Source organism: Anomaloglossus baeobatrachus, chromosome 7 (genome assembly GCF_048569485.1).
Source record: "Anomaloglossus baeobatrachus isolate aAnoBae1 chromosome 7, aAnoBae1.hap1, whole genome shotgun sequence".
Lineage (NCBI taxonomy): Eukaryota > Metazoa > Chordata > Amphibia > Anura > Aromobatidae > Anomaloglossus > Anomaloglossus baeobatrachus.
The window spans coordinates 126,918,715-126,946,627 of NC_134359.1; the positions used below are offsets into that span (position 1 = coordinate 126,918,715).

Sequence of the window (27,913 nt, forward strand, 5' to 3'; positions counted from 1 at the left end):
CTTATATATAGTGATTAGCACGGTTTCCTTGCACTAATAGAACTCTGAGCTTTACGGAACAAGGGAAACATCTACCTGGAGTTTGTTTTTTCCTTTATTTGTCTGAATTTTCTGCACTTTATCGTGTTTCTTCCCGCACTCTAAATACATACTGTTTAATTTGCATCCTATGAAATTAGCCCCATAGCGTGTGAGATAGGGAATGTACTTCTATAATTTGTTTTGAACATTTCTTGTTGACTAGAAATGACATGTGCTGAGCATTTTTCCATGAGCAACAGACAAGACCTTTACCATGACATCATCATATGGCAGTAATAATATACAATAACCTGTCCTGTCTAAAGGAACATTGCTTTGCGCTTGGACCAGTCTTTTATTCTGGTCTATATATGGAAAAACTAAAATAAATTTCTAAATAAAATAGATTAAATACATTTTTTGTGTGCTAATGGTGAACCACAAGTTTCAATGGAATTGTTCCATTCACAATATAGTTGTAGCATTTACTGGACATGTTTCTTGATGACGACTTGGGCAGGTTGTCATTTTCTGGAAGTGAATGCATACAGATGTCTTATAGTGCATAAAATATAATGGAAACCGACAAATATTTTTTTCCATTATTCACTATACAATCAAGTACTTTAGGAATTCCTTTTTTCATTCAATCTTATGCACCTTTTTTGTTGGCTTAATGTTAGTACGTACTCCAGACTGCAGTGTTGTGGGCATAATAAGTACAAGACTTAAGGCCTGTTTATACTGTCCAATTCTAATGGTAACAAGTCCATCGTTCACAATAAATGTAATGTCAATGGGTTGAGTGACTGAATGATGTGTCCAAAAATGCTCGTTCATCATGTATTAAATGATTTACAGGGAACCTATCACTGTTTTTCCCTTATGAGCTGTGGCCAACACCAGTCAGCCCTTATATACAGCTTTCTAGAATACTGTATATAAGAGCCCAGACTGCACTGCATAACGTAAAAAACAACTTTATAATATTCACCTAGGGGGTGGTCTGGTCCGATGGGCATCACTGGTCTTGGTCTAGTGCCTCCTCTCTTCCTTCCATCGCCAGCCTCCTTCCCTCCTCCATGTGCATAGCGCATCCTTGCTAAAGGCAGATCAAAGTACTGTAGTGCGTATGTGCAGGCGGTATTTGACCCTTTCTTGCGACTGTGCATTACAGTATTTTGATCTGCCCTCAGCCGAACAGATCAAAGTACGCCTGCGCAGGACCCAAATGGAGGCCTCTCTGTGAATGACGCAGGATGCGTCATGCATAAGGTCTAAGCAGGAGAACAGCAATCCTGAAAGATAGAAGAGGCACCGTCGGGCTGGGTAGGAGGACAGCGATGCCACCAGATAGAGGACACACCAGACCGAGAGCAGCGACACACATTGGACCAGACCACCCCCCAGGTGAGTATTATAGAGGTGTTTTTTTTTACAATATACAAGGTGGCCTGGGCTCTTATATAGAGCATTCCAAAATACTGTGTATAAGAGCTCACTGATAGTGGCCACAGCTCATAAGGGAAAAACCTGGTGACAGATTGCCTTTTAAGGGAAAAATAATCTTGTTCAAGTTTTGCAAACTGCATAATGTAAATGGACATCATTCCCTCATTAAATGATTTGACCAACAAAAAGGAGGAATTTCAAATACAAATCCTAAATAAAGTTAACCAGATTCCAGGGCAGTAGTTCAGTAGGAGTTGGAGTATTATAGGAACGTACATATTTGTAATTAGTGGGAAAAAATATTTTTTGTAAAGTATCATTGGAAATGTTTGTACAATGTTTTATGAATTCATATGTTTGACATAATTGCTTTTACTTCTGTTATTTAAATTTTGAACACAACTACACTTCAGATTATCTGCCTGTGTAAGAAGAGTTCACAATGTTTGATTTTACCATGTAAGGCTGCGCTACCACGAGCGTATGCTACAGACGAGCGGCATCCTCAGTCCAATATTATACTATGGGCAGTGCTGACCAGCACAGCATGCTGCGAGTGGCAGCGTATATGAGACGGCACACACTCATTCAAGTCTATGGCATGTGAAAAACAGTAGACTGCACTCGGTTTTTATTTGAGTGCTGTCCGGTTTACGTGACTGGACACAATCAATTGAGAATATGGAGAAATTAAGTTCTCCATCTTCTCTGCACCTGTGATCTTCTCATGCAAGAGAATCAGATCACAGATCAAACTCAGATCTTAAGGCCCCGTTACATGCTACGATTTATCTGGCGATATGTCATCAGGGTCATGGTTTTCGTGACGCACTTCCGTCGTCGTTAGCAATGTCGTTGCGTGTGACACCTACGAGCGACTCCGAACGATCGTAAAAGTAGCAAAAATCGTTGATTGTTGACACGTCATTCATTTTCAAAATATTGTTTATCGTTGCAAACACAGCAGACATATTGCTACGTTTGACACCCTGCCAACGACGAACAACATCGTTAGTGAGTCCATCATCAGCGTCGTGGGCGTGTTGTTACGAGCAATGCTCCACGCCTCCTCCGCTCTGATTGGTGTCACGCCAGGGTGTATGCTATGGACAATTATATGCCTCTGACGTTGCCGGAATCGTTGGGAGGAATGCTGTGTGACAGTGTCCACACGACCGCCTTGGTCAAACAATATATCGCTAAACGATGTAGCGTCGTTTGTGAGATGGGTACGTGTGACCGCTACTAAACGACCTTTGAGCGATCTCGGCAAATCGTATCAACGATCTGGGTGTGTCGCAATGCTAACGAGATCGCTAGCAATATCGTTGCGTGTAAAGTGGCCTTTAGTTTGTACCGAGTGTCATTACCATAACTGAAAATCCTCTCTTGTGTTAACGAGCCTCAACGATCACTAGTGAAGCATTTCATTCCCGATTCTCATTCTGTATAAACACTTGTCTAGTTGTAAGTTACGATCGCATTAGTCATTTTAACGATTATCTGCCCATGTAAACCAACCGTGAGTCTGAATTCTTTTTCTTAGGGCTCTGGGCCTGTATATACGTGGAATCGAAGAGAACAGTAGAACTAAACAAGATGGCCTTTTCCAAGAAAATGAGTGCATTGTAAAAATTAACAAAGTTGAACTTATGGACAAATCATTTACTCAGTAAGTACAGTGGGTTATTTTATGTGTACCTTGTGAGGATTCAGACAGGAACAGAAAATGATGTTATAAAAAGTTTACAAAAATAGTAAGTTCACTGGAAAAGCAAAGATTCTAATAGTTGCAAAATCATGTTAGGAGAGCTATCCGGCAACAATTCTAGGTTCATGTTATGTTAAAATTCTTATGAACTGTCCAGTAGTATATTATTGGAAATATTCTGAATGTGAAACCCTATTCTTCCATATATCTAATTAAAAATTAATTTATGTATTTTGACATATATTTGCTGCCTCTTCATTGAGTTTTTCACAACTCCATCTTGTTTGTAGGGCACAAGATATATTCCGCAAAGCAATGAAGCATCCGAGTGTCTTAGTAGAGGTGGTCCCATCTCCTAACCGTGAACTGTATGAGAAAGCCACTATTTCTTCTCTGTCAGAGATGGAAAATCACGATGATGAGGATGATGAGATTCCTAATATAAAGCCACCTCCTCCACCTACTCATGGGAGGTTTAATACAAAGGTGATTGAGCAAAATAATGGCTTAGAATCTATGCAGCCATCACATTTTTCACTAGTCCCAGATTTGACAAGTCATGGTACATACTCACCTTCATCTTTGTCACCGCTGGGATTTGGAAGCAAGAGATATAATAAAAGAATAAGAATTGATCTGAAAAAAGGTAATTTCTATAACTTTTGGTTTTATGGATTGCACTTTAAGGCTAATACTTTCTAATAGTATTAAGTAACTGTTTTGTGAGTCTCTCACATTTTTCTGTTTTTAATATTCATTTCAGGACCAGATGGACTTGGATTTACAGTTGTCACAAGAGACTCCACTGTACATTTACCTGGTCCTATTTTTGTAAAGAACATTCTTCCCAAAGGAGCGGCCATAAAAGATGGACGTCTCCAGTCTGGAGACCAAATAATTGAGGTATGTAGCCTGTCTGTTCTATTCTCCTTCTCTGGATAACTACATCAATTCAAAGGCCAAGAACATTGAAAGTGCTCATTTAAATCTCATTATTCCACGATTCATGTGTAATTTATTTCACATGTGTGGTTTATACTGAGTCATGGTTGGAGAATTTTTCTGATCAGAACAAAATATCTTAGATAGGGCAAGATAAAGTTGGATTGAAAATGATAAAATAAACTTATTAAAATCTGCATTTACATGGACTGACCGATAGCACTGAACTATCACTGATGGGTAAAAATGTTTATACAAGCTGACCACGGTAGACAATGGCCCCTGAGATCAATGATCTTCTGGGCAGCAAAAAAGATCTTTTGAACCAATGAATGAGAGTTTTGGATGATTGGCAGTGCGTTTACTCTCATAGTTTATCGTGAACGAGGATGCTTCTTCATGATAATTTTTAAGCGTAAATGCACATTAAGCCAGTATAAAAGCTACTATTTTCAATCATTAATTATCATCTATGGTATTCTTAAAAGATCTCACAGGAAAAAAGAATTAAATGGTACCCGTTCATTCCAGTGTACTGTCCATCTAAGGGCACAGTCACATGGTGGTATAACACAGATGACGATCGCATTGCAATGCCCGGACTGGCTGGCAGCTTTCCTGACCTGAGCATGAGAGCTGCATTTAAATACATGAAGCTATCACGCTCGGGTCAGGAGAGCCACCGGCCAGTCCGAGGATTGCGATATGATCGTTGTCTATATTATACGACCATCTGACAGCTCTCCAATGACTAGAACTTCATTAGTTTCTCTGAGAAAGAGAGACTATCACAGCTTCTTGTTCTGGTTAATTGCTGGACATCCCAATAAGGAGACCCTTTGTGTTTAAGCATACCTACAATTTAGAGTGTTTTGATGTAGTTTTTACATTCTGAAATGTCCAGCAGATTGGTAGGGGTCTGTGTCCTGGGATACCTACCTGATCTATTACATTTCTGTACCTATACACTATATTCAGATGTCATAAGCACTCTGCTTTTGCATGAACATGCACACAGATCAATGCACGGGCTCAATAAGATATTTAAAAATAAATTTTCTAAAAAGACAACTCATGTGATGATAAATGCATGAACAAGAATATCTCCATAATGATCTATGTTCATTACTGTTTAAAGTCACTCATCAAATTGTTTTCAGCAGAAAACGGCATAAAACACTTTGAAAACTCGCATTATGGATTTGTACAAAAATATATTTGTTTATTCTATGAAGTTTTGATAAATGAAAACCAATTATTGTTTAGGAAAGATAATCCCCTCACATGTTGTAGTTCTTTTGCAGACTACAGAAGATTTTTTGTATAGTTTTTTTGTTTCACTACATTCATTTTATGCACTACTTCCTCCAATCGGATTGTTGTAGTAACAGTTACAGCCATCAAAGCTTTTAACTTCTTTGAGCCCACACATGTTGGATTTGGCTCAGATTTTAGCACTGGTTCTAAGCAAAATCTGTGTCAAATCTGATGACAGTCTGCAACTCATACATGTAAATATGGGATCTGTAGCCCCATTAACATTTAAATGAAAAATTGCTACATATTTTCATGAATCCCACACAGAAATACTGAGGATTATCCTCATTGAATAACAATGGGGTTTATTCTTCTGTGGATCTATTTGCACATCTGTAGCAGAAATCTAAGTGATGATTTAAGTCCGCCATATATAACATCTCTTGGACTAGCTTCACATAAAGGGGGTTGTACATGGAGCAACATCGCTAGCGATAGTACCCGCCCCCATCGTTTGTGCGTCACGGGCAAAACGCTGCCCGTGGTGCACAATCTCGCTTATCCGTGTCACACGTACAGCCCTCCCTAACGACGTCGCTGTGGGCGGTGAACAACCTCCCCTGAAAGGGGGAGGTTCGTTCGGCGTCACAGCGACGTCACAGAGCGGGCCGCCAATAGAAGTGGAGGGGCAGAGAGCAGCCGCATCTCCGTCACTCCCACCTCGGTGCGATGCGATGTGTGCTGCCTCGGGAACGACAAATAACCTGCGTCCTCAACAACCAACGATTTTTTGAAAATGAACGACGTGTCAACGATGGACGATTTGGTGAGTATTTTCCATCATTAACGGTCGTTCCTTGCTGTCACATGCAATGACGTTGCTAACGCGTTTGCATAGCCTGGAGGGGTGTTTTGGGTTACCATCTGTTTGCACGTTTCCCCGTAGTTTACGGTTCATCAGAAGGCTAAGGGTATAAGAAACAAAGACCTCATCAGATAACATAACAGAGTGAATGTAGTTGTGCAGTGCTACTGACACAGTTCCCCATAACAGCAGAGTGAGTCTAATCACACAATGCAACTGACATGGATCCACACAACACAATAACCAATCGTACTTGCCCAAATCAACATCTTGTTCCAAAAAAAACGAGTGTGGAAATAGATTCTAAAGTGCTATCAGTTTGCGGTTTCTGAGGCTGGTAATGTTGGGGAACTTATCCTCTGCAGCAGAGGGAATTCTTGGTCCTCATTTCATGAGTCAGTGCTAATGAGAGCCAATTGCATCATTGCTATTTATTGTTTCTGAAGACTACCTGAGAAGAGAATTGAGAGAATTCCAAGAAGGTGTAAAGCTGTCATCTTTTTAAAGGGGGGATCTAAGGTTCAAAAAATATTCTGTTTTTTTCACATTTAATTTTTCACCCTTTGTTTTCGTGTGCTGCCTTGTGGTTTTGCTGCCTTCATTCTGAATTTATAATGTGCGCTTATAAATAAGAAAAAGGAAAACAATTGTCTAAACTTTTCTTTGGTACTGTACATGTGTGTGTATATGTTGTACAGGATAATGAATTATATGACTTAATGATCTGGGTCACTTAACCAACATTCCCATTTTTTCTATGTTTTTATGAACATCACTCGGCCTTCTTCTGCTGGACATTCTTTGAATATCCATTAATTATAATACATTTTTCTGCACAAAATAGTAAATCCAGGAACCATTGAGGTCGGGTTGCTTAAAAAGCTATTAATATCCATAATACTTATCATTAGGTCCAATGGGGCATTCATTATGTAAAATGTGACATACAATTTCATTCCATTATTGTTTTTTTAAAGGGATTTTTCTCAAAGTTGTAAGTTATCAGCAATTTGATGATCACTGCGGATCTAAAGGCCACTTTACACACAGAGATAAATCTTTGGCAGATCTGTGGTTGTAGTGAAATCATGGACATATTGTTCCATTTGTACACAGCCACAAACCTGGCACTGATTGTCCACAATTTCACTGCAACCACAGATCTACCACAGATCTGCCACAGATTTATCTCTGTGTGTAAAGTGGCCTTTACTGTTGAAACCACCAGTGATCCCAAGATTGGCTCAGAAACCCATAGGATGGGGCTTAAAGGGAACCTGTCAGGTGCAATATGCACCCAGAACCACAAGCAGGTCTGCGTGCATATTGCTAATCCCTTCCTAACCATCCCTGTATACACTAGCATAGATAAAGGGATCTTAAGAAAAAGTATTTCTAAAGATCTGTTATATTATGCTAATGAGTGCGAGGACTAGTCCCAAAAGCTTTATATACCCCAACTAGTCCAGCCTCTTAGCATGTTATTATGCCACATGGGTGTACTAACATGCTATTCAAATTAGCATCAACAGCGGTAACCCCTGTACCTGTGTTCGCTGTGACCATGCTTCTGAATGCCAGGCACTTCCGGTCATGCGCAGTATGAAACCGGCTGTACGTGTCCCGGCTTCAGAGAGATCTACTGCGTATGACTGGAAGTGTCGAGCATTCAGGAGATCAGTCACAGCAAACACAGGTACGTGCAGCACCGCTGGTGATGCTGCATTGAATAGCATGTTAGTACACCCCTGTGGGCGTGCTAGCATGCTAAGAGGGTTGCTAGTCTGGGATATAACACCCTCGGGACTAGTTCCTGCACTCATTAGCATAAGATAAAAGGTCTCTTTATCTATGCTAGTATATACAGGTACAGTTAGGCAGGAATTAGCAATATGCACCCAGAACTGCTCGTGGTTCTGGGTGCATATTACACCTGACAGGTACACTTTAAAGCCAAGTATTGAATGGAGTAGAGGTGGATGGGTTGGGCCTCCACATCATTCTTTTCAATGGAATTTTTGGAAATACCTGAGTGCTGTACTGTTTTTTTCTTCAGAAGTACCATAGACAATGAATAGAGGAAAGTTGGTGGACTTCAGTTCTTGGGTTTCGAGAGCCCTGTTCTTGGGATTGCTGTGGGTATCAATGGTCAAACAAACTCTCAGGGATCAGCAAGGAATTCTTTATGCCATTGATAGGGGATAACTTTAACACAATGCCAATGCTTATGGTAACTTTTTAAGTGGTCAATGAAAAGAGTAATATGCTCTGTAGACAATAGTGATGTGGAACATAAGGCTAAGTTACTAACTAGGAATATGCAAGAAAGATTGATCATTTCAAAATCTTGTGACTGAGGTATGACGATAGATTAAACAATATTGTAGAGAAAAGTGCAACAGAAAAGTGCAAATACATTGATGAATGTGGACTATTGCCTTAAAGAAAAGTCCGAGGACAAGGAAATACTTTGCTTACAAGTAGGAGACAAAGATACATAGAGAGTGCTATAGCAGCATAAATCCAAGATACTGCCAGTGATTGATTCAGATTGGCCATTCTCTTCCTTGAGTGAACTCTGAACAAAGTTGGTAATGATTCTTTTATCTTTGAATGTTTTATATGTTTTAGTTCTGTTTTCCAATTTACAGCAATATAACCTCTCCACTCCGTGCTCCCTGTTCAGCATGCTGTGAAATGGCTTTGCCTGTGCTGCCAGAGAGGGTCAGCTACATTATAATGGCAAGCAGGTTGTATTACTTTGTCATTGAGGAATTGCTGGATTTCTATATATTGACTATGCAGTCAGAATATTATTGTCTAAGGGAATATTTGCAGTAACTGGACTGTCTTCTACATATGTGTCAGAAACTGATGTATGCAAATTGTCTCTTCAGAGAGGACAATGACTTGAATTCTAGTGGCACTTATAAGAAGTAGCAATCTTAAATGTCAATATTGACCCCTAGGATTGCCACTTCAAATAGGTGACACTAAAGTTCAAGTCCTCTTCTCTGAAGACATAATTTGAGTATTTCATCCCCAGAGGAGCATTGTATGGCCTATTGGTCTCCTTACTCCAGCATGGAGGAGAAATGTTCCCCCTTAGAAACTGATGTATGCAAATTGTCTCTTCAGAGAGGACAATGACTTGAGTTCTAGTGGCACTTATAAGAAGTAGCAATCTTAAATGTCAATATTGACCCCTAGGATTGCCACTTCAAATAGGTGACACTAGAGTTCAAGTCCTCTTCTCTGAAGACATAATTTGAGTATTTCATCCCCAGAGGAGCATTGTATGGCCTATTGGTCTCCTTACTCCAGCATGGAGGAGAAATGTTCCCCCTTAGAAACTGATGTGTAAGACCATGGGTAGAAAGGCATGTCTAGCACACTATATAATAAGACATGCTTCAAAAATCATGTTAATGTACCTATGAAATTAAAGGCAGTGGAGATTATAAAATGTTACCCTTACCAGTCTTGTCGATGGGCTGTGTCTGACATTACCGTCCTGCCCTATATATATGATAATAGGCTTATCTTCTGGATCCATCTGCAAGGAAACAAATACTTACTAATTATTTTCTCTATAGTAAACTGTTGGTAAATAGAGGATGTATGTCCATGAGCACTGTGGTCCTGAGCAAGGACCTCTCTACATTTTGGCTAATAGATATGTACAATGTATACAGGATGGGAAGGATGGAAAACCTGTTTACTGATTTTGAAAAAAAATCCCCTGTGTTATCAGCTGCAGATCTAGCAGTTCTGTGAATGCTGAGCTCTGTATAACCCTGCCTACACCACTGATTGGCAGCTTTCTGTGTACACTGCAAATAGGCAGAAAGCTGCCAATCAGTGGCGGCATTGAGGTTATAAAGACTTCATGAATATGGACGACTACATGACAGCAGGTTTACTAGTCTTATAGCGATAACCGCATACTGATAAAAAAAGTGATTTGATCAAAACTACAGCAATCAGCCCAGTAAGTGATACATCACTGGAATCGGAGTTTCTGTCCCTAAATTGTGATGCTCTCAAATTTGGTGTCAAAAACCCGGTGACAGATTCCCTTTAAATAGAAAATTAAGATGAAACGGTCATTGATGAGGGATTTCCATCTCTTTGTACCGTACCTCAGTAGATGTACGTACTATTACTAGTATTACTCTTATTACTAGTACAGTACGTATATACAGTATATGTTGAGAAAAATCTGCTAATCAGTGGTGGGGGTGGGGTTTTACTAAGCTCAGCATTCTGAGCACTGCCAGATCTGCAGCAGGCAGGGAGAGAGTGCTTATATCAAAATGACATAATGCAGACCAGTAAGTGACACATCTCTAGAATCAGGGTCTCAGTCTCTACATTATGAAGTTCTCAGATTACATAGCAGAAACCTGGTGACAGATTCCCTTTAATAAATTAGCTATGCATGTTTCTTCCTTGTGATGTGACAACCCTATATCTGACATATTCTTTCAAGCAGTGATTTAGTCTCTCTCCACTTATTTTTCATGTCTTCTTAATTATATTGACATAATTATTAAATATCTTTTGGATGTTCGTCTTCGTGAGCGTATATTTTATATAGGCTGTATGAAAAAATATTTTGAAATATATCTGTGTTCACTCATAGTTTGTATATTACTTTACTAGTAAGCTCTTGACTCATATGATATCTGGCTAATAACTAAGTGTTTTATCCTTTTTTAGGTTAAAGGCCAGGCGATTGCTGGCAAGACTCAAGAGGAGCTGGTGGCCATGCTGAGGAGCACCAAGCTAGGAGAGACCGTTCCTCTGGTGGTGGCCCGGCAGGAGGATGCTTTTTTTCCCCGTGAACTGGTAATTTCAATAACACCACATTATTAATGCTTTTTCCTTGTCAGACCGACGGGGTCTCATGGAGACGGCGTGCCATAGTCTGCTAGCTCAGTATACACTATATCAAAATCAACAATGATTTACTATCAGTCCATGAAATTTGATTTTCAACCCCAGGTGACATCATAAGCTATGGGATGTGATGTTGTCATGGGTATCACACAGCTCCTGATTTATGGAGAAGTCCATGAATATATCCAACTCTGGAGAAAATGTATAGATGATTTAAAACCACCATGACAAGTCATAAAATGTAACCCTGCAGGATTTAAAAGGCACAGCGAGGTAAAGTGGCACCGCCGATCTGATCCCAGCATGATAAATGCATGGTTAGGCTTGTCTCCTCTTATTGTATTACGCACATGGTTTCAGTACACACTTTGTGTAATTCCTAATAAGATGTGAGATATTCTGTAATTATAACACATTTATCACTGGTGATCAATTTCACAGACTTCAGGGTTCCTTTCCTTGTCAGTTTTTCCACACAGGACCACATTTACATTGTAAGAAAGCTCCTCCAGCATGCGCGGACAACTGAGAGCAGATCAAATACTGCAGAAGTGGAAGGTCTTCACTTTATAGCGTCCAAGTGTTATTAAAAAACAGAAAGCAACACAAATATGTATTAAAAGGGGTTTATGAGAATACTCATATTCATTATGTGATTAAGTTAGGCGACGTTCTAATGTCATTTTTTTCTTTTTCATTTTTCCCCAATTCCACCAGTATTTTATATTGAGACTGTTCTCTTGAGACATGGCAAAATTGAATGGTGAGCCCCTCTGCATATGTTAACTAATGTGTCCCAGTATTAGGCCATGTTTACCAAGGCTGCAACCAGGAATTTCAGGGCCCCATACTGTTAACGTTTTCGGGCCCCCTTGAGACTGTGCCCTGGCTCCACCCCAGCTTCGCCTCCACTCATCAAACCTTCCACAGTCCCACTGCCACTCTTGGAAACATTCAACTTCTACACCACGTCATCACGAATCAAACATGAACGGTTCCCATCAAACACCATTTCCCGGCTTTATATATATACACGCACACATATATACACAGTCATGGCCGAAAGTGTTGGCACCCTTGAAATTGTTCCAGAAAATTAAGTATCTCCCTCTGAAAATTAATAATAATAGTAATAAATCCCTACACCGCTCCTCTCCATAATATCTCTCCAACACTGATCCTCTGTATAATACACTCCTACACTGCCCCTCTGTATAATATCCCCCCGCACACACTGCTGCTCTGTATAATATCCCCCGCACACTATGCTCCTCTGTATAATATACCCCCACACTGCTCCTATGTATAATATACCCCCACACCCTACCACTCTGTAAAATATATCCACACACACTGCCCCTCTGTATAATATACCTCCACACAGTGCCCCTCTGTATAATATACACCTAGACACAGCCCCTCTATATTATTTAGCTTCACACACTGCCCTTCTGTATAATATACCCACACACACTGCCCCTCTGTATAATATACCCCCATACATTGACCTTCTGTATAATATACCCCCACACACTGACCCTCTGTGTAATAAACCCCCCACACACTGACCCTCTGTATAATTTAACCCCACACACTGCGCATTCTGTATAATATACCCCCACACACTGACCCTCTGTATAATATACCTCCACACACTGATCCTCTGTATAATATACACCACCCACACACTGCCCCTCTGTATAATTTAACCCCACACACTGACCCTCTTTATAATATACCACCACTGTTGTTCACACACAGCAGTTTTTTGCAGCAATTTTTTAGGCAAAGAAGACGCTGAAATTTAAAGTACCAGTAACACGTCAGATTTCAGCAATCTCATACACATGCTTTTTTTTTTTTTTACTGAATTTCAGCACTGCAATAAGAAGGTGCAAAGTAACTCAGGAAATAGATTTTACTGTGTTAGGCAAACATTTTTTATTGAGTGTTTGATGAATAAAACTTCCTATATTAATATTCACTTAAAAACAAAATGCAACAAAACCTGCTTTTTTGGCAGCAAAATGTCTTTAAGGCTATGTGCGCACTAGAGCAAAATACCCGCGGATTTACCCGCGGATTTGCCGCGGAAATTTCTTGAGAAATGTCTGCAATCTTTGTGCAGACATTTCCCATGAAATTCTATGAGAAAAAAAAAAAGCTGTGCGCACTGGTGCGGATTTTTCTCAAGAAAGTTTCTTGAGAAAAGTTTCTCGAGAAAGTTTCTTGAGAAAATGAACATGTCCATTAAATCCGCAGGTATCCCTCGGATTTCTGCAGTACAGACTGCAAAAATCCGCAGGGAACCACCCGCGGGAAAATCGCGGCAAATCCGCGGTAAATCCGCGGCTAATCCGCGGCTAATCCGCGGCAAATCCGCATGCGGTTTTGCCGCGGATTTTTTCCGGAGGTCAGCAAATCTTCACTCCCAGAAGTTTCTCGAGAAGATTTTCTCGAGAAACTTCACATCTCTAGTGCGCACATAGCCTTATGCCAAAAGAACAGGTCTTAACTGCAGCAAAAACTGCAAAAATACTGTGTATGAACAAAGCCTTAAAAAAGCAATCATTCATTTTTTTCAATTTTCAGAATATTAAAGGGATTGTCCACTAGTAGACAACCCCAGCTTAATTACTTCAGGACCCGATATAACGTAGATACTTTGCTCCTGTGATGGTTCCGTTCCAGAGATTTTAGTGCTGCTATTCTGGACAGGTCAAGTCACTGATTGTTTTGTCACAGGTCTGATGCAGCAGTGTAAAAGAAGACGGCTTCAGCATCCAGTAATTGTCAACTTGCTTTATTATGGCATCAGACATACAGAAACAACGGCAACGTTTCAACCCTTTGAATAGGTTTGGGTCTTTATCAGGCTAATACAGGAGAGCTCATGCCTCTTGCAGTTACATTATATTAAAATGTGATGCTATTGTTATCTGTAACAAAACAATCAGTGACTTGGCTTGCCAAAAATAGCGATGACAAAATCGCCGGAACAGTGCCACTGCGAGAGGCGAGTTTCCATGTTTTTTTATTTTTTTAAATCAGATAGATTTTTATTAAATTAAATTATTTCCATTTTCTAACATACTGTTAGGTGCAAAACATAAACCTTAAGTACAGAGCCAAAGACAATGTAAAATGAGAAGTACATTTACGTATTTCCTATTAATAATCGCACATTAAGTACACAACAAATCCATATCAACCCTTTACGTCCCCAAGGCCTTATAACCTCAAATAAGCTAGGAATCGCTTCACTTCTTATCCACATAGACCTCGATCCTCAAATAGACTGTGTTGGCGATATGAGACACTAATATGTGTGCAAAGAAGTAGCGCTAGAACGAGTGACATGGTCCTCTCCCAGATAGCACCGGGCCTTATACACCTCTGAGGGACTCCGCATATTGAGACAATGAACTGTCCATCTCAGAGCAAAAGAAAGAACGACAGCCTGGGGGTGTCCATCAATGCCCCCCAGATTCTATCATATTTGTGCAGTACATTTCTTTTTAGATAAATACCCCCTTCCAGGCAAATTCCATGTTCATTTTAGTTCCAATTTCCCCAATGGAGAAGCACTGTTTTTATTTTAAATGGGGCTTTGAACTGATTAAGCAGTGGTTGTTCATTAGTGGACAACTCCTTTTAAAAAAGTAAGTTTAGGTCAGGAGATATTAAAACGGTGGTCCGAATGCCAAAGTAATTTTCATTCTAACTTCCTTTCCTTTTAGTGCCATAATCTAAACTAATTTCTAATATACTTGCATTAATAATTCCCTATCCTTCCCTCAGTACAATATCTAACTGTTATTGTATTTTTTCCCTACTTCCTGTTGAATGACACTTTGTTTTAGAATATCCAGTGCATTCTGGGATTCTCACACAAAATGTCATCAGAGGGCAGAAGCTGCAGTTGTGGCGCCTCTGATCTGGTCAGGCACCACTGAGTACTGCACCCATGCTGGGACAGTACTTCCAGATAATCCTGAAGGCTGGAATAGGGTGTGCATGCACAGACACATAGCAACCAGGTCTCCCACACCTTGAGAGGGGACCCTTGGGCAGACCCAAGAGGGGGCTTGCCTTTACATCTCAGCAAGGGGTGTAGTGGAGGGCCTGGAAACTAAGGTTGCAGCGGCTGTCAGGAGAGGAGGTGGACCAGTCTGATAGTGAGCGTGGTTGCTAGGAGATGCAGAGCGTGCACAGACGAGTCAGACCCTGCACGTGAAGTAGCCACTAGCGGGGGAGTTCGGTCACTAGCAAGTCAGACAGAAAGACGCTGAGAGAGTCAGTTGGTGATGTACGGAGACTCCTGGTGACTAGGCACGCACGGGGAACAGGTCACTAGAGTGGACATCCATTTAGTGGTCTGCTAAACCTGCAGGTGGAGGGACTAGAGGTTCCTCACCAACCATACAGAGTCCGAGCCTCAGCAGCAACGAGGGGGCCCATAAGGAGGATCGAGCTTGGAGCCATCTTCCTTGGTCCACGCTGCCAGCAAATGGGCCAGAAAGGGGAGAAAAGGCAGTAGCGACTTCCCTGGATGAATCCCACGGTACTTTAAGTCAGGGGTTGTCCGAAACAAGAAGTACTAGGAAGGCGAGTTAACTGTTACCCTTATACCGGCCTAAAGGATACCTGGTTCCACTTGGTTGAATCTCAGCATCGCCCCGGGTTTCTCACAACAAAACATCCAAAACTGAGTAAACAAGTTGAAAGACTTTCTGGACTGAGACTGAGTTATTCTACACACCCGAGCCCCTGGGGACAGCCTCACTCACGGGAGGCCACTCCACCTGACTGCAGACTCCATCATCCCCAGACACTCGTTAAACCTGCAGTGGCGGTCATCCATACACTGACCGCAAACCGTGAGTGGCGTCACGACTTCTATTTAAAAACTGACATACCTGTCACCAGTGGTAATTTAGTGGAACCCCTGTGGCGTCCCAGAAGGTGGAGTGAAGTCCCTGAGGCGACCGCTACAGGTGGGCGACACACAGTCAAGGACACATCCTCTGCCCCTTCCCTGAAATGAAGAGTTATCAGTGCCACTCTCTTCAGGGGCTGGGCTAATCCCTGTGCGTTGATCACTGTGCGGTCAACACTATGACAGTGCGTGCTCTGTTGTCGGCTCAGATCAGCAGTAAAAAGCTGGTGCAAGAGCAGTGTCAGAATACCCATCATGCGGAGACAAGAGATGCCTCCGCAAGTGTCATCACTGGTTTCGTCACACCAAGTATTCTGACACTGAGCATGTGCTCTGCTCAGTTGCAAGTTGTTACTACTGATCTGAGCCAACAACAGAGAGCACACTGTTATTGTGCATATCACACAGTGCACAGGGACCAGCCCAGCCACTGAAATGAGCGCCCAGAAGCTGCGACAGAGACCACATCTACTGTCCCTGATGACGCTGTGTTTAAGTAGCCCATCATGCACTGGGAATTCTCAAATGAAGCGTCATAGAACAGGAACTAAGAGAAAAAAATACAATAGCAGTTAGATGTAGTGTAGTTAGGGAAGGAGAAGAAATTGTTAATGCAAGAATATTAGAATTTAGTTTAAGGTACTAAATATGTCAGGATTTACATGAATTTTTTTGGGGTTCTGGATGACCCCTTTTGTGTTGCCCACCTGCAGCGGTCGCCTCAGGGACTTCACTCCACCTTCGGGGACGCCACAGGTTCTCCACTTAATTACCGCTGGCATCAGGTATGTCAGTTTTATCCAAATAGGAGTCGTGACGCCACTCACGGTTTGCGGTCAGAGTAAGGGTGACCGCCACTGCAGGTTTAACGAATGTCTGGGGCTGATGGAATCTGCAGCTGGATGGTGTGGCCTCCCATGAGTGAGGCTGGCCCCAGGGGCTTGGGTGTGTAGAACAACAGGTCGCAGAATAACTCATTCTCAGTTCAGAAAGTCTTTCAACTTGTTTACTCACTTTTAGTTGGTTTGTGAGGTACCCGGGCGATGCTGTGATTAAACCAGGTGGAACCAGGAATTCCTTTAGGCCGAACTGAGGGTAGCCATTAACTCGCCTTCGTAGCACTTCTTTTGTTTCGGATAACCCCTGACTTGCAGTATCATGGGATTCATCCGGGGAAGTCGCTACTGCCTTTTCTCCCATTTCTGGCCCGTTTGCCGGCAGCGTGGACCAGGTGAGATGGCTTCTGGCTCTATCTCCTTATGGGTCCCCCTGTTGCTGCTGAGGCTCGAACTCTGTATATTTGGTGTGGAACCTCTAGTCCCCTCACCGGCAGGTTTAGCTGATCAGTAAATGGATGTGCGCTCTAGGGACCTGTTCCCTGTGCGTGCTGAGTCACCAGCAGTCCCCGTACTCGACTGCCTCTCTTCAGGTGTCTTTCAGACTAACTTTCTGATCACTGTTCTCCTCCGCTAGCAGCTACCACACGTGCAGGGTCTGTCTAGCGTGGCTGTACGTCTGCATCTCTCAGCAACTTCTGTACACTGCTCACAGACTGGCTTGCTCCTCCTCTTTCCTTACAGCCTCTGCAACATAGCTTCCAGCCCCTCTACTACACACTTTGCTGAGAGTTGAAAGTTAGCCTCTTTCAGAGGCTACCCAAGGGTCCCCTCTAATGGTGTGGGAGACCTAGTTGCTATGTGTCTGTGTGTACACACCTCGTTCTGGCCTTTGGAATTACCTAGCAGCACTGTCCCAGCATGGGTGCAGTACTCAGTGGTGCCTGACCAGGTCAGGGGCGCCACACTTTAAGTACTGATTACTTACCCTGGATATTTGGCTCGTTCTCTGTCCTCTCTATAGAGCAGTGGTGGCTCCATTGCGCATGCCTACTTGGATTCACATCTTACATTCCCATGTTCCTTCCTGCTGCAATGCAAAATGGCACTCTCAATGCAAGGACTGAGAGTGGTGCAGGCTTAGCTAATAAAGTAAGCAGTCATTCAACCCCTTTCACACACTGCTGTGGTTACATGCCAACACATAAATGCCTGTCCTTTGCCAGCATGTCACCATAAGCACAGGGACCATGGATCCAGAGGCTATAAAACTATATTAGGAAGTTATATTGTATATTTTACTATTTCAAGTAGATTTAACTATTTTTTTACTCTGGAAACCCCTTGTAAAGTATTAATGGGATGATATACGAGGGGCCGCTAATAAGTCTTTGGCTTTGTGATCTTTTTTGTTTGTATGGTAACAAATGTTACATCGCATGAAACCCTTATGTGTCTAATATATGTTTTCAAAATTTTGTGTTTGTTGCTTATGGCAACAGTGTTCTAAGCATGCGGGAAAACAAGATGGCACGGTCTAATGCAATAATATTCACAGCAACATTCTGCAAGGAAAGTCCGCAAAGAATATTCATGGTGATATGTCGCAGACATTGGGGGATCAATACCTTTCATATTCCACATTTAAGAACTGGGTTGCCAAATTTAAAATGGGCCACTTCAGCACCAATAATGGGGAACATCCTGGACGCCCAAGAGTGGTTGTTGTTCCGGAGATCGTCTATGCTGTGCACAACCTCATACTGAGAAATCAACGTAGTTCAGCTAAAGCAATAGCAGACATATTGGAAGTTTCATTTGAATGTGTTTGTGTCATTATCCATGAACATTTGGACATGAGGAAGCTATCTGCAAAGTGGGTCCCCAAATGTTTGACAACAGATCAGAGAAGCATGTGAGTGAAAACTTCCCGGTTCATTTGTCAGCGTTTTCGGACTGATAACTTCCTGGATCGACTGGTCACTATGGATGAGTCCTGGATTTATTTGTATGACCCTGAAAACAAGGAGCAGTCTAAAGAGTGGAGGCAGAGTGGTTCTCCTCGTCCAAAGAAGTTCAGGGTGCAAAAATCAGCCACTAAGGTGATGGTGTCTGTGTTCTGGGATAAGGAGGGCGTGTTGCTAGTGGATTATCTTCAAAAGAGTTGCACCATTAATGCAAGGTATTATATTAAACCTTTGGACCAATTGAAGGCAGCTCTGAAGGCCAAAAAGTGTGGCAAGCTGTCCAAAGGAATCTTGTTCCTGCAAGGCAACGTCTCCGCTCACACTGCACAAGCAACCACGGCAAAACTGTCAGAACTGGGCTTCCAGCTGGTTGACCACCCACCTTATTCACCAGATCTAGCTCCTTCTGACTACCCTCTGTTTCCAAAACTGAAAAAATACCTCAAGGGTACCAAATTTCACACCATTTCTGATGCCATGGCTGCTACGGATGCCTGTTTTGAGACACAAGTGAAATCCTTTTTTCTGCTAGGTTTACAGAATTTGGAATACCAAATCAAGTGTGTTGCATCGGTGGAAAGTATGTGAAATAAATGTAAAGTTTCATCATCCTATCTTATTTATTTCTAAGTAAAGCCAAAAACTTATCAGCCGCCCCTTGTATTTTGACCCAACAATAACTAAACCTGTGGTGGAACGTGAAAGCCAGTTAACCATATGCTAAAAGGGTGCGCAAAAGCTTTACGTGGACCTGCTCCTTTTATTATGACGTATTTGGATGTGACATTGCTCTTATAATATGTCTGTAAATACAGACTAAGGGAAATCTCCTTTTAATGTAATTTTTTGTAAGAAATTGATATGTTAGTAAACAGTAAACATTCCATCCTTCTATTTGTCATTGACTGAGCTCCTAAATTTCCTGCCGGTGGTTAATATCTGCCTGTATAACTCTTCGCTGTCTGCCATGTGAGATGTATCAGTTCCATTATGGACTCTGGATGTGGTGTCCTTATCTTGATTGATGTAGGTGTGTGTATTTGACCTCTTATTGAGGAGTGTACAGGATGAAGGTCTGCTCAAAAGCTTCCCTTTCCTGTCTATCAGAAGGATTTGGCCAGACGGTGTCAGCTGCACAACTCCCATAAAATAACCATTCTATTCCTTTTATCCTGAGCCTCATTTTCCTTGTAGCACATGTCCAGGTTTTCCTGTTTCCTTGTTGTTTTTACTCTCTCCTGTATATATGTGTAAGTGTGGGAATATATGAGTGACACACACAGGAAACTCAGTTGAAAGTTCCATGTCTGAGTTTTGACCCTGCATATTTTAGACAGGAGAGAAATGTTGCTCTTTTTATTATGTGGTCACTATGACTTTACTTTGTGTAAAATGTATTTAATATACGGTATATTTTTGCCGTTAAGGGCTCACAAAACCAAAGGTGGATGCAGCTCTGTTTAGCAGAACCAATGTATTAAGTTCTGCATATTATGTCCGTAAAGTGCTGTGGAATTAATGTGGTACCGTATATAAACGAGTTAAATAAATACATAAATTAAATATATACTTAAAAGGGTGGTTCACCCATATTTTTTATTGTCTAGTTTGATATTATATTGCGAAACAATGTTTCTCTCAAATACCTTGTGTTGGCAATAGTGCCTGTGTGAGGCGCTTTTGCAGACCGCTGTTCCCCGCTCCCGTGATGCAACGTCAAGTGCCACACACGTCACATCCCTGCGGCCGTCTGCAGTCTTCCTGACTCACTGAGCTGTGGGTGGTGTTTCACCACTGTCACAGCACAGCGCGTCTCCTGCTTGCAGCGTTCTGGTGTGAGAGAGGAGGGAGCAGGGAGCAGATGGACTGTGACAAGCGGTGAAACACCGCCCACTGCTCAGTGAGTCAGGAAGACTGCAGCCGGCCGCAGGGATGTGACGTGTGCGGCACTTGATGTGACGTCACCGAAGGGGGGAACAGCGGTCTGCAATAGCGCCTCTCACAGGCACTATTGCCAACACAAGGTATTTGAGAGAAACATTGTTTCTCAATATAATATCGAACTAGACAATAAAAAATATGGGTGAACCACCCCTTTAAAGGGGTAATCTACAACTGGCCAGTCATTGCTCATTCACTTGAGGTCCCCATCTAAACTTAAAATAGAGGCTAATCCCCTTTCCCAGTGACACCATTACGGAGATATTGGGGATACTATTCCTGGGTGGGCTGCAGCCAATCCACATCCAGTGATTGGCTGCATCCTTTACTAATTTATCAGAGGGAATGTCCCTGACAAAATAATAATAATAATACCCTGACAGAATAATAAGCTACAGTCTATCAGATGCTGTAGATGGGCTGCAACAGTCCAGTTACACAACCCATGACATTCGAGGAATAATGGCACCATTGCAGCTATGTTGGGAGATGATTATCCACTGTTATTACTTTAAATTGGACCCTGAATTATTTAAGCACGGGTTGTCCAGTGGTGTCCAACTCTTTTAAATGATCAGTATGTGTTAGAAGATCCATCTACACATCCAACCTTCTAGCTGTTCCAGTCTGGCCCCGCGGACTGAGGCAGCTGAAAGCCTTAAAACAATGCAACATGCCATGCCCTCCCCTGCTGCCCGTCTGCAGCCAACCGATGTCATCAATATTTGCATCTACAGGATGCAGACAGCAGTGAACACATTGATAGAGGACAGTGCCACTGGCTCCGTCTTCCACCAATCAGCGTGAGGCACAGCAGACGCAATGATATTGCATCATTGTGTGTGCTATGCAGAGCACCAGTGCATCAGAGGTCAGAGCAGAGCATGGGAGTGTAGAAAAGTGCACACAGCAGTCTTTATTGGAGTGACCTTGAAAGATTAGTGATGGGACATTGCCCTCTGCTGGCCGAAGGAAGAACAACATTCTGTAAATCAAAAATAACCTAAAGCATAGAAGCCTTGCAGTTTGTTTCCAGCGGGAAGCATTTCAGAGAGGGTCGAGCTCAGGAAGAGGGAGTGAAAGAGGAAGAGAGAAGAAGATCCTAGGAGCCGACCGAAAGGCATTTCTGGCATGAAGGAAAAGCGGCACATGGTTGTGCTGGCTGAGGGGAAGAAGGAGGCCTCCCCTGCAGGAAATTGAAACGTAAAAGAGACGGCTCCAGGACAAACTGAAACAGGTAGCCCGCAAGTCCCCCAAGATCCCCGCACTGTCTAGCAAGCCCCTGAAAATGACCCCCAAGACCACCACTACGCCTGTCAAGACTCCCAAGACTCCCACTATGCCTGTGAAGACCCCAAGATGACTGCCATGCCTATCCAGACCCCAACTATGCCTGCCTTTCAACACCCCCAGACCGGACTACGTGGTCAAGCTGCAGATGTCGCCAGTCAAAATAGCCACCTGTGGGTGACCTGACTTTGCCAGGTTGTTGATTCCTGCCCGGCCATGTGGTACTTGATGTGGGGGACTGTATTTATAGTGGTTGGAGCTTAGCGTACTGTGCAATTCAGTGACCGTAACCCATTGAGACGGGGAGTGTAGGGTCTGGGGGTTATGGATGGAGGCCCTGACATTTCTATACTGTTTCCCACAAGAATTAATGTATTTATCTCTTGCCCCTGTTAGGCTGAGTTTCTAGTGTAACCAGAAATTGAACTATTTTTCCCTTGTGATAACCTCCACTTGCCCTCTGTTTCCCTGTCAGTAAATTAATAAATCACGTTGAGTTACTATTGCTCCTCCTTCTCTATGTGCTGCATTTTGACCCTGCTCTTAGAGGGGAATGGGAGCAAGGTGAGTATATGGTATTTTTTTTCATGTGTATATAATGTTTGCATGAATGTTGAAGGCTGTGTGAGGGCGCATAATGTATATATGGGCCATTTGGGGGCTCAGAAATGTTATAGGAGCGTATGTGGAGCTCAAAATGTTTATAGAAAGCTATGTGGGGCTTATGCTGTATATAGAGGGCTATGTGGAGCTCATAATGTGTATTAGAGGCTGTATATTGGGCTTCTACTATACACAGGAGGTTATGTAGGGTTCATAATGTATTTAGGAAGCTATGTGTGGGCTCATACTGTATATAGAGAGGACATGTGGGGGCTCATACTGTATGGAGGGGGCTGTGTGGGGCTCACACTGGAGGAGGGCTGTGTGTGGGCTCATTCTGTATATAGAGAAGCTATGTTGGGATTCATACTGTATATAGAGAGGCTATGTTGGAGGCTCATACTGAATATAGGAGCTATGTGGAGCTCATACTGTATGTAGAGGGCTGTGTGGGGGCTTATACTGTATATAGGCGGCTGTTTGGGGGGCTCATATGCTATATAAGGTGACTATGTGGGGGCTCATACTGTATATAGAGAGGCTATGTTAGAGGCTTAAACTGAATATAGGAGCTATGTGGGGCTCATACTGTATGTAGGGGGCTTATACTGTATATAGATAAACTATGTGGGGGCTCATACGTTATATAAGGGATTGTGTAAGGGCTTGTTCTGTATGTAGGGAGCTATGTGAGGGATCATGCTGTATATAGGGGGGCTGTGTGGGGGTTTATACTGTATATAAGAAGGATGTCAACCTACTTACTTCTGCTCAATATTAAGTGATACTATTAATATTAAATATTCATTATAATGAATATTAGTATGGAGAAGGATTAATTTTAGACTATTGGTTCGGCCTTCACATCAGTCACTGCCCACGGTTTGCTTTTCCCTGAACTTACAACCATGTTAATTTTGTCTTATGTGCTGACTGGTGATATCTTGTTATGGACATATAGGACCTTAACTGCCGTAGAAATGATCAGTGTCTGCATAATGGTGTCAGCATTGTAATAATAAAAAAAAAAGAAATGAAATACGCTGAAATATATTCATTTGAATATTCATTTGAACTTATTTTTGTCTTTCACCTTGCCTTTTTATAATCGTACTTATTTTAGCTGTTTTATGCAGCGATGAGATTTGCACTTAGTTATGTTCTATGTTATTAGACTAATAGCAGGTTCTTTCACAGCTCTTTAGTCATATAATTATTCGTATTTGTCCTGTATGTCTAATTCAACCCCGTTTGGCTAGCATGGGCCCCAATTCATCAAATCTTTCACAAACAGGCTTGAAATATCATAACATTTTTGTGCATGGCAAGGCTGCTAGACAATTTAACACCTTTTGGCATTTTCACACAATTGTCAACCAACTCTGAGAAAGTGGGTGGAGCTGGGACGTGATGTTGACAGAGACCCCTGCTTGTCAAAATCATGATGATCTGCAGTGTTTCTCATGCCACACCTTACTCTAGTCACTGACTGGAATAAGGTTTGTAGCAAGATGCACATGGAGGCATACTCAACTTTGTGCTTTGTCTGATTCATTAAGAGGCTTGAGCTTCTTAAAGGGAACCTGTCAGGTCAAAAACGTGTTCTGACCTACATGCACCAACCTGTGTAAGCTGCTAACCCCTTTCTACCCATTCCTGTGTTGTTATATTGTGTAATATGAAAGTAATAAAATAATGTTTTATTACTTTCATATTCCCTATATAAATGATAGGGTCTCATTGCCGCATGGGCGTCTCATCGCCCTGTAGGCGTCTACATGCTTTCCATGGTATCACACCCGTGTGGGTGTGATACAATGGATTTCCATCAGCGACGTGACCGGCACTACTTTAGAATCTCGCTCGTGTATGCACTTACCATTCTCACCGCCTCATCCTGGTGCTTGTTTCTTGGCTTCTGACTCGCACTGCACATGACCAGAACTGCAGGCGTCTTCTGAGCATGTGCAGTACGCGTCAGAACCCGACCAGCAAACATCAGGATGAGGCGGCGAGAATGGTAAGCGCACACACGTGCGAGATTCTAAAGTAGTGGCGGTCACATCGCTGATGTAAATCCATTGTATCACGCCCACAGGGGTGTGATACCATGGAAAGCATGTTGACGCCCACAGGGCGATTACCCTATCACTTTCATAGGGAATATGAAAGTAATAAAACGTTATTTTATTACTTTCATATTACACAATATAACACAGGGATGGGTAGGAAGGGGTTAGCAGCTCACACAGGCTGCTGCTTGTAGGTCAGAACGCTTTTTTGACCTGACTTGTTCCCTTTAATTAATCAGGCATCTTGGCCTCCACCCCACCCCTCTTCAAGACCAGCGTGAACAACACTGCTTTTGATAATTTGGGGCATGGGTGTACATGTTTTTTTGGCGTACATCAGTAGTTCAAGTGAATAAATTTAACTTGTGAATGATATACAGTATATCACAAAAGTGAGTACGTCCCTTTTTTATATATTTTCATGGGACAACACTGAAGACGTGACACTTTGATATAATATTACAATCTAAAGTAGTCAGTGTACAGATTGTATAACAGTGTAAATGTATTGTGCTCCTAAATAACTGAACACAGTCATTAATGTCTAAGCCACTGGCAAAAAAAGTGAGCACACCCGTATGTAAAAATAGCCAAATGGTGCCCGAAGTGGCGATATTTTATGTGGCCACCATTATTTTTAAGCACTGCATTAACTCTCTTGGGCATAAAGTTCACTAGAGATTCACACGAGTCACTGGATCCTCTTCCATCCTCCACGACGACATCACAGAGCTGGTGGATGTTAGAGACCTTGCTCTCCTCCACCTTCTGTTTGAGGATACCCAACAGATGGTTAATAAGGTTTAGATCTGGAGACATGCTTGGCCAGTTCAGCACCTTTACCCTTCATTTCGTTAGCAAGGCAGTGGTCATCTTGGAGGTGTGTTTGGGATTGTTATCATGTTGGAATACAAAGGGAGGGGATCATGCTCTTCTTCATTATGTCACAGTACATGTTGGCAGTCATGGTTCCCTCAATGAAGTGCAGCTTCCCACAACTGGCAGCACTTATGCAGCCCCACAGCATGACACTCCTACCACCATGCTTGACTGTAGGCAGGACACATTTGTCTTTGCACTCCTTACCTAGTTGCCACCACATATGCTTGGAATATCCAAACCAAATATATGTATTTTTGTCTCATCATGCCACACAGCATGGTTCTAGTATTCCATGTTCTTAGTCTGCGTGTCTTCAGCAAACTGTTTGCGGCTTTCTTGGGCATAATTTTTAGAAAATACTTCATTCTGGGACGACATCCATGCAGAACAGTTTGATGCAGTGTGTGGCACATGGTCTGAGCACTGACAGGCTGATCCCCCACCACTGTATCCTCTGCACCAGTGCTGGTGGCACTCAAACGTCTATTTTGAAAAGACAATCTCTGGATAGATAATAAGAATTTTAAAGCAGGACACTCTATAGTGCAGAAATACTTAGTAAAGGGGAGATTGTGATGACTGACAGAAAAGGTGTCTGGTAGTGCGCTAAGTTTGGAGGGATGTGCAATTATCAGACACAGCCCTGTTTCAAAAGCAGAGATGGAAGGAATCAGCTTCAACTTGTGCCAGGTGATGGTCCAGTCCAGGAACCACCATGCATCAGTAGCAAAAAATAAGAAATAAGTGTGATAAAAGTGCTGCTGATTGTGGAAAAACAAGCAGGTAATATCTTAATAAAAATTTATGGAAAGATCAAGGGCTACACGGTTCAACACCGGACATATTTTTTCCACAGGCCAGGCATGTTAGTTAGCAATACAACAAACAGGGTTTTAATGGACAAAAAAGGAGGGAAAAGAATCACACACTGGGTCAGTACACATAAGGGTCATTCCATGCATGTCAAGTGGACCCCACTCGACCTTCTCCGATTTTGCTCAAAATTTATAAGGATGTACATGTATGTTTGAAAAGAGGTTCTGTAAAATTTTTAGGGCCAGATCTCAAATATATTGGGCACTGCTGACCTTTCACTGGAGGGTCCACCAAGCCTGCGGCTTCAGCTAAGAGGATTTTGCAAACTTTGGCACATAGCCATTAGAGTTCTAAACTGGCTATGATGCTGAAATTTGGCATACTAGCTCAACTTTTGCTGCTAATAGGTTTATAGGTTTTTGATTATAATAGACATTGCTAGCAACAATACAACTCTGTAACATGTGATAAGAATCTGAAAATCAAACACAAAATCAAAGCACCAGTTCCTATTGGTTTTTGGTCTTGAGTTATATATGGGCAAAGTTAGGCATAAATTTTATGCGAGGCGTTTTACAAGCTACTTTGACACAAAATTGCGGCCAAAATATTGTTTTGTTATAGCCGGTAATAATTTTATCGTGTTTAGCAGCAAAAGTTGAGCTAGTATGCCAAATTTCAGCATCATAGCCAGTATCCTCTTAGACCCACAACACACATCCGTGTAATTTGTACGTGTGCGGTACGTATTTGCACGTACCGGAGACACGTACACACTGAGACCCATGTTAATCAATGGTAGATGTTCCAGCTGTTCCTCGCCGCGCTGGTGATCAGGGATCGGTGAGTATGAGAGAGGGACGCTCACTTCTGTCACTCGGGGGATTAGCGGTCACTGGTGAATCCTTCACAGGTGACCGCTAATCAGTACGCGGCACACAGACAGAGCCGCGGCATGACAATGAAGTCGGGTGAAGTTCACCCGAGTTCATTCTCATCGCGCAACTCTGTCTGCTGTCAGCCGACATGTATCAACGACATTGTGCAACACACAAACGGACATTCCACACGGACATTCCACATACACATCCACGGGCATTTTACACACAAACACGGACATTTTACACGTACACACCGCTCTCATACGCCATCACACGGATGCCATATGTACCGGAGCAACGCCCCAAAAAAACGGAACATGGACCCGAAAAACGGACCATGTCATACAGACGTTTTTTTTGCGGAAGTGTGTTTTAGGCCTTAGCTGAAGCGCAGGCTTGGTGGACCCTCCATTGAAAGGTCAACGGTGCCTAATGTATTTGAGATCTGGCCCTAAAAATTTACAGAACCTCTTTTCAAACATACATGTACATCCTTATAAATTTTCAACAAAATCGGAGAAGGTCGAGTGGGGACG

At 42.3% G+C, this 27,913-nt stretch overlaps 1 protein-coding gene across 5 annotated transcripts in view; it reads left to right on the top strand.

Annotated features, from left to right (window-relative positions):
* Positions 1-27,913, top strand: part of PARD3B (par-3 family cell polarity regulator beta) — a 1,965,757-nt gene that overhangs the window by 462,883 nt on the left and 1,474,961 nt on the right. For all 5 annotated transcript variants that reach the window (XM_075317687.1, XM_075317688.1, XM_075317691.1 and 2 more), the window contains exons 7-10: positions 3,020-3,145; positions 3,475-3,830; positions 3,948-4,087; positions 10,971-11,099. In XM_075317687.1, the coding sequence (XP_075173802.1) occupies positions 3,020-3,145; positions 3,475-3,830; positions 3,948-4,087; positions 10,971-11,099 (751 nt within the window). The remainder of the gene's footprint in view (positions 1-3,019; positions 3,146-3,474; positions 3,831-3,947; positions 4,088-10,970; positions 11,100-27,913) is intronic.